The sequence below is a fragment of the Brassica rapa genome, chromosome A03 (assembly GCF_000309985.2).
Source record: "Brassica rapa cultivar Chiifu-401-42 chromosome A03, CAAS_Brap_v3.01, whole genome shotgun sequence".
NCBI classification, from domain to species: domain Eukaryota; kingdom Viridiplantae; phylum Streptophyta; class Magnoliopsida; order Brassicales; family Brassicaceae; genus Brassica; species Brassica rapa.
In genome coordinates this window covers 29,028,592-29,040,853 of record NC_024797.2, presented here as the reverse complement: position 1 = coordinate 29,040,853, position 12,262 = coordinate 29,028,592, and the positions used below count along the sequence as shown (strand labels likewise).

At 38.1% G+C, this 12,262-nt stretch overlaps 3 protein-coding genes across 3 annotated transcripts; all 3 read left to right on the top strand.

Moving 5' to 3' along the window:
• Positions 1-3,296, top strand: LOC103861941 (VIN3-like protein 2). Its single transcript, XM_009139653.3, has 3 exons — positions 1-200; positions 275-343; positions 1,193-3,296. Exons 2-3 carry the CDS (start codon positions 325-327, stop codon positions 3,091-3,093), a joined length of 1,920 nt encoding a protein of 639 aa, XP_009137901.2. The 5' UTR covers positions 1-200; positions 275-324; the 3' UTR covers positions 3,094-3,296.
• Positions 3,297-7,145: 3,849 nt separating this feature from the next.
• On the top strand, positions 7,146-8,563 carry LOC103861939. The gene is given in 4 exon segments (XM_033286700.1): positions 7,146-7,296; positions 7,299-7,397; positions 7,400-7,521; positions 7,523-8,563. Coding segments are annotated over 4 exon segments (429 nt in total). The 5' UTR covers positions 7,146-7,178; the 3' UTR covers positions 7,613-8,563.
• Positions 8,564-9,949: 1,386 nt separating this feature from the next.
• Positions 9,950-10,933, top strand: LOC117132649. Its single transcript, XM_033287442.1, has 3 exons — positions 9,950-9,985; positions 10,142-10,406; positions 10,886-10,933. The coding sequence occupies exons 1-3, from the start codon at positions 9,950-9,952 to the stop codon at positions 10,891-10,893; spliced, it is 309 nt and encodes a 102-aa protein (XP_033143333.1). The 3' UTR covers positions 10,894-10,933.
• The last annotated feature ends 1,329 nt before the right edge of the window (positions 10,934-12,262 follow it).

Genomic DNA, 12,262 nt, shown 5'->3' with positions numbered 1-12,262 from the left:
CCTTTTTGTGGGTCCCACCAATAAACTTCAATCTCTTCATCTCTCTATAGAGACCTCTCTCTCCTTCTTCTTCTCATAGTTCTCTCATCTTCTCTCTTCCCTTGCTCAGGACACATCGGCTCTCTCTCTTCTCTGTTTCTTCCGAAGAGGGAGAGAGAAAACACACGTTTCTTTGCTCGACGTATAGCTTCTCTTGTTTGGTAAGCCCATCTTTCTTGTCTTTTCACCGATCTCTCTGTTTGGTATTCTCTAACTCATGTTCTTGACATCACAGGTTCTTATGGTAATGTGGGTTTGATCACTTGTCTTAACGTTCTTGGCTCTATGGATTCTTCTGTTGATGGTATGTAATGTTTTATAACTTTTGGTTTCATTGGTTGCTTAAGATTTATCGATATCTGTGTCTCTTTGTGTTGTTGTTCCCTATGTAAAATGTTCTAATAATTATGAAGCTTTGGATGCTGATTTGTATTGTTCAAATTTGTGTTTTTTTTATTTAATTTTGAAAGTTGGAGACTTTATTTTGTTTTCTCTCTTGAATATGACTGTAGTATTCACTAACATTGCTATTGATCTTAGATTACTGTGTTCTTAAATTTTTGTTTGTTTGTTCATCAAAGTGTGAAGCTTTTATATGTTTTTTCTCATTGGTGATTCTGATGGTGTGCCTTCATTGGTTGATGAATTGGTTTGTTTAATTCTTTTTTCTTTGTTGATTGGTTCTAACTCCATATTCTGTGTTTTGGTTTGTTTCCACTATCATTGGTTGATGAATTGTTTTTTTTTTTTTAAGTTTAATAGTGGGTCAAAGGACTAAATGGCTTTCCTTCTGTATAGAATAAGATTCCATTATATGTCATCCTTTGATTTTTTTATTCTCTGATGAATGTGGGTTCTTAGACCTAACAAGAATCATCCTTTTGGTTCTCTTATTCTCATCCTTCTTTGTTTCTTGAGATCTTGGTCCATTTTTTTATTGTATTCTAATGGACATGGTCTTTGCTTTGGCATCTTGTTTGCATAAAGTATCAGCATTTGTGCAAGATCAGAGTCAGCAACAAGCTTTTAAGGCAGATTCTTGTATTATTCTTGCATGATTTGTGTTTTCTTGTTATGACATTGTTCTCAGCTGCCTTCACTCTAACTCAAAACTTGTAATGTTTACACCTTTTTCTTCTTCTTCCATTTACAGGAGCTGCAGGTGACTCATCTAAATCCAGCGGAATGAGTGTTGAAGAGAAGATACACCTTGTCTATGAACTATCAGCGCAACCACACCTAGCCACCGAAGTGTTGCAGGCATGGAGCCGCAAAGACATTCTACAGATCCTATGCGCAGAAATGGGCAAAGAAAGAAAGTACACCGGCTTGACCAAAGTCAAGCTCATAGAGACTCTTCTAAAAACTATATCCAAGAAAAACTCTGGAGACCATGATGGGAACAAGAGAGGCTCTTCTGATTCTTTGCCTCTTCATAGAAACTCAAAGAGGCCGAGGAAGGTTGATAACCCAACTCGTTACGTGGTTCCAACGATCAGCAACGCCTCAGTGAGCTGCAACAATCTGGCTTGCAGGGCTGTAATGGGACAGGGAGATTCCTTTTGCAGAAGGTGTTCTTGCTGCATTTGTCTTAAGTATGATGATAACAAAGATCCTAGTCTCTGGTTAACGTGCAGCGCTGATCATCCGTTTGAAGGTGATTCCTGCGGATTCTCTTGTCATCTTGAATGTGCTTTCAAGAGTGAAAAATCTGGTCTTGCAAGAGACAAGGAAGGTGAAGAAGAGTGCTGCTTCTACTGTGTCTCTTGTGGTAAACCAAACAGCTTGCTTGAGTGTTGGAAGAAGCAATTAACAATTGCTAAAGAAACCAGAAGAGTAGACGTTCTTTCCTACCGTCTTTTGTTAGTCCAGAAGCTTATAAAGGGATCCACTAAGTTCTCAAACGTCTGTGAGGTTGTGGATGAAGCTGTGAAGAGTCTTGAAGCTGACGTGGGTCCTCTCTCTGGTCTCCCTATGAAAATGGGTAGAGGGATTGTCAACAGACTAGGATCTGGACCTGATGTGCAGAAGCTTTGCTCTTCTGCTCTTGAATCTCTTCAACCACTTGAGACTAAACCTTCTTATGGTTTGAGGAATGAGGTATCTGCAGATACAGCACCAACCAAGATCAGATTCGAGGACGTTAACGCCACTTCACTCACTGTGATTCTAGCCTCTAATGATCTCACCTCACCTGCAAACATTGTTCATTACAGTATCTGGCATCGTAAGGTCACTGAGAAAGAGTACCAGGAGAAGTCTACTTGCACGTTGTTCACTCCAAACGCGAGGTTCGTTGTCTCTGGACTAGCTCCAGCGTCTGAGTATTGCTTCAAAGTTGTGTCATTCAGCGGAACCAGAGAAGTGGGTGTGGATGAGATCAATGTCTTGACTCGTAGTAGTCCTGAAGAAGTGGTCGAAAGAAGCGAGAGCCCTCTCACAAACTGCAGCACCTTGTCTTCTAACCCTTCCTCCGTTGAAGCTGAGTCCAACAACGGTTACATTGCTCCTCAGAATCACAACAAACAAGATTCCAACGTTGTGCAAGCTGAGAAGAATGTTGAAGGGAGTGTGTTGTTGGATGAGGAACAACAAGAAGCTGCTGTTCCGGTTACTACGACAAATCTTGTCAGTAACAGAAACAGTTCAGATGCGAGTTTGCCAATCACTCCCTTCAGGTCAGACCAAACCAAGAACCGTCAAGCTAGAAACGGTAAACCGGTTAAAGAAAACGGTGATCATCACTCGGCAAACGGAGGATCAGAGAGTGGTTTTAAGCATTGTGTCAATGTCATAAGACAGCTTGAGTCTTTAGGACACATTGAGAAAGAGTTCAGACAGAAGTTTCTGACGTGGTATGGTTTAAGAGCGACGCCACAAGAGATCAGAATTGTGAAGATATTCATTGATACTTTTGCTGATGATCCTGTGGATTTAGCTGAGCAGCTTGTTCATACTTTCAACGACCGCGTTTTGGCTAAGCGTTGTTCTGCGGTTGGGGATGGTGCGTCTGCGGTTGTCAAGTCTGGATTCTGCATGAAGTTGTGGCACTAGTGATGTGCGTCTGCGTTCTGTTTATTTTATGTTTTCTCAAATCATTTTCAAGACTTTATTTATTATTAATGGGAAGTTTGCATTATTGGAACATTTCCATGCAAGGAAAGTACTATTGGTATCAAATAGTTTTTTTTTTAATGTTGGGATTATTTATTTTAGTGGATTTTAAATCCAGTTATAAATAGTACTATCCTGAATCATAATTGTGTTGACTTATCAATTATGTTATTTAATGACCTCCCAATTATGTTATGTAAGGAGATATCGTTTCATTTGAGACTTTAGCAAGCTGGATTTCAACTAAATTAACTGAAGAAATTTATTTATCCAAATGATTCATTTCTCTAGTTACCAAAGAAATGAATAGAGAAAAACCTACTATAAGTCAATTTATGTAAGTATAATTTTGTTTGGGGAATGATCTTTTGAACATCATGTTCTTCTTTCAGAAGAATGGTTTCGTAATCTAATTAAACATTTATTTTTAAAATAATTTATTACCAACAATATTATTTGTTAATGTCCTAAAGAATATGCAAACCTCATCTTCCCAATACTATATATCTTATATTTTCCCTATATTAAAACACCAATTTTGAAACATTAATACTACATTTTTTTTGTGTTTATACAACCAACTAAAGTGTTATAAGAAAAATACAACCAGCTAAAAATAATAATTCAAATATCATCAGTCTTACGTATTTGTTTAAGTTTTTCAAATGCGCTAGTCCTTAATTAATGTTTATGCACCATACATCTCAATTATGTCTCTAGCTATTATTGGCAAAATGTGAAATTATGTAACTTTTATAAGCTTCATTTCATTCTCTTCCTCGCATTTCATATTCTAAATCCATTCCACCTCCCAGTTATTGTTTTAAGAGTAATTGAAAGCACAATTATGCTTGGTCATAGTCACATTACTTACCAAAAGTTGAAGGTACATCTATTGTACACAGTGGAGGAATTATTTGAAGAGGAGGGGGTCAGCTGAACCCATGATTTTTAGTTTTTTTTTTTGTTTCTTTTGTTTATATGTGAGTTTGTTAGTGTAAAAAAATTGGTTGATTCATGTACAATTGACCCCATGTTTAAAGATGAAATCTAATTCTTACACCTCTTTTAACGGCACAAAACGAAGACAATGAATAATTTCCAATAAATAAATCTATTCAGTTGATGACAACAGTGTTACAGCTAGCACAACATCAAATAACTTTATTTCCAATTTAGATATCAACTCGTTTTTAGGCTTAGTCTTAGGCTTAAAATCCACCATGCGGCTGTATGTTGTGAAATCGAGGGGAAACATGATGTAGTGGATGTCAACAAATTTTTCTAGCTCCGTCACGTTGACACAGTCGAGAGTAGCCACTTTCAGTTGTGTTGCGAACAAAAATCGAATATCCTGCAAGAAAAGTATCAATTCTTGTTTATCTTCCTCGGTAAACAAAATGGAAAACTCCATCTTTTTCGGCACGACATGGTACGAGTATCGTTTCAATCGCCAATGTATTCATCAACTGCAGTAGTGTGAATGAAAAATTGAAATTTTGCCTCAGATAAAGACGAGATTATCTTTTTCAGAGAAGTAGAGACCCACAAATCACAAGCAACCATTCATCCCAATGGTCTTCGACAAACAAACTACCCCAATGGTCTCCGGACTTTATAGCCCCACTCATTATATCCATAGAGCCAAAAAACTATAATGTATCATGTGCAACTTCAATTTACAATTAGAACAAAAAACGCAACACTTTAATCTGCCGCCGTCGGTGTGGCCTCTCGCCCACCGGTGAGAATCTCTTCTGTCTCCCTCCTCTTCCTTTCTTCCATGGATTTGATGCTGCTCTTTCGGGGTTCAGAGTCACTGTTGCTCCTTCCCCCACCTCCTGAGCCACCGCCGTTTGTTTTTCCTCTAGATCTACTCGCTGGGGTCTCTGCTCCCGACCCTCCTGATCCTCCCGACGCTTCTGTCACTCTCATCACACTGGATCTGTCCTCTTTCCCCTGCCATTGTTTCACCTTAGCAGCTGCGAGGTCCCCTCTTCATTGTACAACAACATCCGACTCAGTCTGTTTGCTGATTGTTTCTCTTGGAGTGAACCTTGTCAAGCCTCTGCTTCTCCCTACCGATGGTTACAGGTTTCAGATCTATAATTTCATATGGGGAAAAATTCGTTTTTTCTTCCTGTTCTTAGGCATAACTTGGAAAAGTATGACCCTTGTGATCCGTCTAGATGTTTCTATTTGGGATGGAACATACCTTAGATTTGGATTCCTTGTCCTCCGTATAAGAAACCATTCACGACCATTACCTCAGTATGAGGACCTTATGCTTCTTGGTAGTCATTGTTTAACTCAGTACGAAGCTGTTAGGCATTTGTTTTGCCTTCCTTTACCTCAGTATGAGGTTCACTTACCTCAGTATGAGGTTCACTTACCTCGGCATGAGGTTGTTGTTCGAAATATCTTTTTGGGCTCATTACAATATATTTGTGTGTTGGCAGTCTTCTCTGATGTTTCAGGTCTACAACTCAAAAAGATAAGCGATGGATTTAAAAAAGCCAACCTTGGCTTCGTAGTTTCAGACTTGTTTGTCTGGCCGTGGTGGTTCTTGCAACTCTACACCTCATTATGGTTGCGGAGTTCCTCACAATTTCAAGGCTCATCAAGATGGTGCTTGATCACCTGTGTAGCCAAGTTTCTTGCTGCTCTCTATGCATTTGTTGCTGCAGCATGTTCGGGTAACAGCTCACTGAACGTGTTCTCCAATTCCCGTGGCTTCATCTCACTCAGTAGCATTCATGGTGTTTCACTTTTAAGTTGCTTGTGTGTTATGTTTGCTTTTATCTATGTTTGTGTTATCCGTTTTGCTTTTGCAGCGGTTTATTTAGCTAATGTGGCTGTGTTATTGTTTCTGTTGAACAATTCCTCCATTGATGGAGTCTAAGTTTTATTAATGAAAGTTGGTTTGAACAAAAAACAAAAAAAACAAAAAACGCAACAAGAGAAATTTTCGTAAGTTATCCAATTTTGAGATTGTCAAAATAATTGCATGAGTTTGATTTTCAAATACATCCCTGCTAATTTTGACATAAGAGATTCTTCAAATAGAAGTTCATGTAACTTTTTAGTCAAATATTTTCTTTAGAAAAGATATGCATTTTGTCCCCCTTTGGTTTTAATATATGACAGTTGATTTGATCACAAAAGTAAATTTTAGATCTAGAAACCATGTGACATTTTCTACTAAAGATGCATATATAATTGTAACAATCTTAACATAGGCAAAATTTTTACAGATTCATTGTTGATATGTATGTCTAATCAGTTATGTTTGGCGATTTATGTAGGTTCGCGCATGAACATTTTTTCAATCGGAGAAACATGCATGAATAATGTCAAATGACAACAAGTTTTCAAAGAGAAAAAAAAATGCCTTTAAGCTTATTATTAATAATAATTTCCCTAGCATGGCATTACTTATTAATATACCAAAGCTGGCTCTAAGATAAAATTTGTTTAAAACATATACTATGGAGTAAGTTATGATATATATCAGCTGAAAAAGATTCCAGTACTCTTTGCTATCTTATATGAATTTACTTTCTTTCCTAACCTATGCTTTGAGCTTTATGTATACATAAAGCTTATAGGTGATATGTTTTAGACATAAATTAAAAAAAAAAGTTTTCATTAATAAAGTTTCGAATTACCTTTTCGGTGAGTTAAGAATTTTATTCTCATGCAAATTGAAATGTCTAGTTCCGAAAACCCGAACCAAATAGAACCGAACTCAAATGGATATTCAAGTGACCATCGCTTGAATATAGTCTAAAATTTAACCCTTTACAATTTATATTATTTTATTGTTAAATGATTAGCAATACACAAATATATATATAGGTAAACGAGTTGGCTAAATCTAATTAGTTAAACTTTAAAATCCTAGTCCTAAATGAAAAAAGAAGTGTAGTATTTTATATATTATAAACACAAACTTCTTGTGACCAAAAACACAAACTTCTATCATCATCAGTCTTGACATAAAAATCTAACTGATCTTTGCAACGATGACTCTAGCCATAAAAGTCATCATCCTCTTCGTATTGGTTGAATCTTCATGGGAGTATGTTGTAAATTCGTTTGCCGAGGAAAACCAAATCAATCAAGGTAAGTCAGAGATTGACTATTTCGAGAGATGATTCGAGAATGGCAACAAGAAGCAGAGCAAAAATATCCACTTTGGACATCGACCAATTACATGGAGCGATCTTTATTCTTACAAGAGAAGCTCGAAGTTATGTTCAGCTTTGGGGGAGGCGGAAAAATCATATTGGATATCCATTAGGTGACTTGCGAAACAAGCTTCAAGGTGACTTGTGGCCAATAGAGTATGGTGATCAATGTCGTCATTCGTCAATATGATGGTACAAATATATTGACGTATCTTATATATGGCTTTAGTGCAGAAGCTGACGTATATTCTATAAGGCCAATGTTTTAGTTCCTTCGATCTTGACGGTCTATGGGGTTTTGGTTTGATTCTTTCCTTTGGCTCTGTCCGAAAATAAATATTTATACGAACATGGTTTGGAAAGAGACAATAAGAAACGTATTGGAAATATGGTGAATTTGCGAAATAGCTAAATTTGGAAAGATAATTAAGTGCAGGTCACTAATTTTGATATAATTAGGCAACTATCAATTGTGTCTCTTTTGATCCGGTTTTAACTCTTTCTCGTACAAGTAGCAGGTGAAAGAGAAGAAGGTGAGATGACGTAGACAACGAAAAATATGGCTAGTATTATAGCAAATAATATATGGCCAGGAGTGGAGAAAAAGAGACATCCACGTTACATATTTATTGACTACATATGCATGTACTGAATGTTATATTCCATATCACACGAAATAGTACAAATGGACTAAAACCACATCCATAATCCTTAAATACTAAACACTATTCAAACTCCTAAATACTGAATACTGAATCATAAATCATAATCCAAATATAAATTATAATTAGGTGACTAAATGATACTAAAATAATTAGATAAAATATAAGACTTTTCAATAAAGAATGTATTCCATATTAACCCAATACACAACTTTTAAATACTAAACACAAACCAAACTTTAAAATACTAAATCCAAATATAAACCTTAATTATCAACCCTAAATTCAATTATCAAAATATGAAAATAGTATAATATTAAACTAAATCCATGCCTAACTTTTAAATAATGTAGGGCTCTAACCCAACACACAACTTCTAAATCCTAATTACAGACCTAATTTTTGAATACTAAACCCTAAATTGCTATCACTAAACCCAAACCTCAACTTATATTTTTAAAATACTAAACTCTAAATCCTAATTACTAAACCCTAAAACCAAATATAGACCCTAAAACCCAAATATAATGGAACAAAATATATAGTATAATACATATTGGGTATAATACATATTGGGGAACAAAATAGAACACTCTTTATTAATCGAGAAATGGAACGATAATGATAGGGTCACTAAACTCAAACCTCAACCCTACTTTCTAAATACTAAACCCTAAATATTAATCATTAAACCCTAAATCCAAGTATATGTTGAAATGAGTTGATCAATATGTGAGAAGATGGCTTAGGGAGTTGAGGATGTGAGAATGTGGAGGCAAAGGGAAGGAAGGTTAGGGATCGACCAGGCCGTACAAGAGGCCGTACTGGCCGTACCGTCCGTACTGTCCGGGTCGATCCATAACTCGACCAAGAAGAGAAGTTACCCGGGTAAGAGAGGTAAACGGCCAAAGGGGTTTTACCTTAGAAGATATGACTGTTTGGATGGATAGAGTGACCGCGGCTTATCCTGACAGTCTGGCACAGGCTGTAAAGGCAAAAGGAGTCTCACCCAAAGATGCCTTAAGCGTGTGATCTTCCCCATTGGTTTACATTCAAATTAAAGCAACCTTATCCTTGACCTCACATGCTTAGTGCTTCTGGATACCCTAATGTCTCTCTCTCTATATATTGTAAACTCTGTCTTGATTAATGATTAACACGAGTTCATCATATTCTCTCTCTAGTTCATCATGTTTCTCTTCTACATTTCATAAATCATCTCATCTCACTTTAATCTTTCTCTAAATCTCTCAATACCTGTTCAACTCTCTAAAATCATATGGTATCAGAGCCAGGTTGGCTTTGGTATTGAGATTTAGAGTGTTCTTCAGCTTCAGTTCATACTCTTTCATACTTTCTTTTCGGTTCTAACAAAGCAAGATGGAGGGAAACTACAAGGTCATTACGGTTCCTGTTGCGTTGAAGGGTGGTAGTAACTACCTGTTGTGGTCAAGGCTGGTGAAGACAGCCATTGGGAGGCTAGGGCTGTGGAGTCACATCACGGATGATGCAACCAAGCCAGTGGCTAAAGACGGAGAAGGAGATGAAGGTGTGGGAGATCAAGTTGCTGCTGCCGAGAAGAAGTGGATTCAAGAAGACTTGATGGTGCTTTCAGTACTACAAGGGTCCCTTGAAGAGCATCTCTTGGAGGCCTACAGCTACTGCGAGACTCCAAAACACCTGTGGGAGGTACTCCAGAAGACATTTGGGAACGTTACCAATCTGAACCGCGTGTATGAGATTAAGAAGGCTATCAACACACTGGTTCAAGATGGAGAAGAGTTCACCAAGCATTTGGGCAAGTATAGATCCTTGTGGTCTGAGCTTGAATCATTGAGGCCAAGCACCGCAGATCAAGAGCTACTCATGGAGAGGAGGGAGCAGGATCAGGTGTTTGGATTGTTGCTGACACTAGATCCTCCGTTCAATGATGTGATCAAGCACATGTTGAGGATGCCGTGTCTTCCATCTATGGAGGAAGTGTGTGCGCAGATTCAGAAGGAAGAGGGGTCACTTGGTATGTTTGGAGGGAAAGGAGACATGGCTCTGTCCAACAAGGCTGAAGCAATCCAAGCACACAAGGCTGCTTACCGTGGAGAGGAAAGGAAGTTCAGTGGAAACTGTGACCATTGCAAGAAGCCGGGACACAAGAGGAGTCAGTGCTGGATCCTACACCCCCATTTGAAGCCGGCCAAGTTCAACAAGGAGAGAGAGGGAAGAGCTCACCTTTCTGCAGAGACAAGTGAAGCTGGCGCATCAGGAGCTGGCTCATCTGGTCTTGCGGGTGAAAGTGAAGGAAGAGCCTTAACCTCTCACCACCAAGGAGCTGTGAAGAACATGGATCATGAGGTGATCAAGAAGTCAGACATTGATGCCTTGATCAAAGCCCTTAAAGAGTCTGGTAAAGCCCTTGGTTATTCCTATACTGCTCATGTGTTGCCTAGAACTTGTGATAGCTTGCTAGGAAACTTTGATAGAATGGGAAATGAACCAGATAGATATACAACCTTTGCTGCTGATAGGATGTCTAGAAATGAATTCACATTGCTTGATCTCATTGATAAACTGAAACTGGTAAAAGAATCACCTAGGAATCATATTGCTCAAGGAATAAAACCGTTGATTATTGATTCAGGTGCTTCACATCATATGATAAGTGATGATAGCCTTATAAAGAACATAGAACCGGCTCATGGACATGTAATGATTGCAAATGGTGATAGAATTCCTATTAGAGGAGTAGGAGACTTGAAACTGTTTAATAAGGATTCTAAAGCTTTGTACATGCCTGAGTTTACTTCTAATCTATTATCTGTTAAGAGGTGTACCAATGATCTTCAATGCAATGTTATTTTCAGTCCTAATGATGTGAAATTTCAGGATATTGAAAGCAGTAAGTTGATTGGGCAAGGAGTAACCAAAGGAGACCTTTATTTACTTGAAGACCTTTCTATCATTTCTAGTTCTAGTTGCTTGTTGAGTTCCGTTTTAAGTAGAGGTGCATTGTGGCATTCTAGGCTAGGACATCCACATGTTAGAGCCTTAAGCTTAATGTTACCAGGTGTCATGTTTAAAAATAATGAATGTGAAGCTTGTATTTTGGGAAAACATTGTAAGACTGTGTTCAAGAGATCCACTACTATCTATGATAAATGCTTTGATCTTGTTCATTCTGATGTATGGACTGCTCCATGCTTATCTAGGGACAATTACAAATACTTTGTCACATTCATAGATGAAAAATCCAAATACACCTGGATAACACTAATTAAAACAAAGGATAGGGTTCTAGATGCATTTAGAAACTTTCAATCATATGTTTCTAACCAGTATAATGCCAAGATTAAGATTTTCAGGTCTGATAATGGTGGAGAGTATACTGGCCATGCATTCAAGAACCATCTAGCTCAACATGGGATACTTCACCAAACGAGTTGCCCTTATACACCTCAACAAAATGGAGTGGCTGAGAGAAAGAACAGACATCTTATGGAAGTGGCTAGATCAATGATGTTCCAGATGAGAGTGCCAAAGAGATTCTGGAGTGATGCTGTGATCACGGCTTGCTACCTAATCAATAGGATTCCAACCAAGATCCTGGAAGACAAAGCTCCTTATGAAGTTCTCAACAACAGCAAGCCAGTCCTAGATCACCTAAGAGTGTTTGGGTGTGTAAGCTATGTTCTTATCCCGGGAGAGATAAGAAACAAGCTGGAAGCAAAGAGTATCAAAGCTATGATGATAGGATACTCAACCACACAGAAGGGATACAAGTGCTTTGTTCCTGAGTCAAGGAGAGTTCTTGTATCAAGAGATGTCAAGTTCTTTGAAGAGAAGAGCTACTATGAAGATAAAGATTGGAAAGAGCTGGAGGATCTTTCACAACCTTCAGATAGAGCTACAAGCTTGAGACAGATACTAGAAGGCCTTGGAATTGGAATGTCCCAGGAGTCGACAGAGAATCAGTCATCTGAAAGACAAGAAGCTGAAGAACCATCTCACCTTGATCATGAGGGAGGGAATGGAATTGAGCCGGATGAGAATCAAGATTTTGCGGATCATCCTGATCAAGGTGGAGCTGAACCAAGTAATGAAGAGCTTAATGAGTTACCAGAACAAGGAGAAGTGGAAGCAACTGAAGTAGAAGCACCAGAGCAAGCACCAGCTGAGGTACCATTGAGGAGAAGCACACGGCTGAAGAGAGATGCTTCCAACTGGGTAAACACGAGAGTGTACTACAATGCCCAGGCTGTGGAG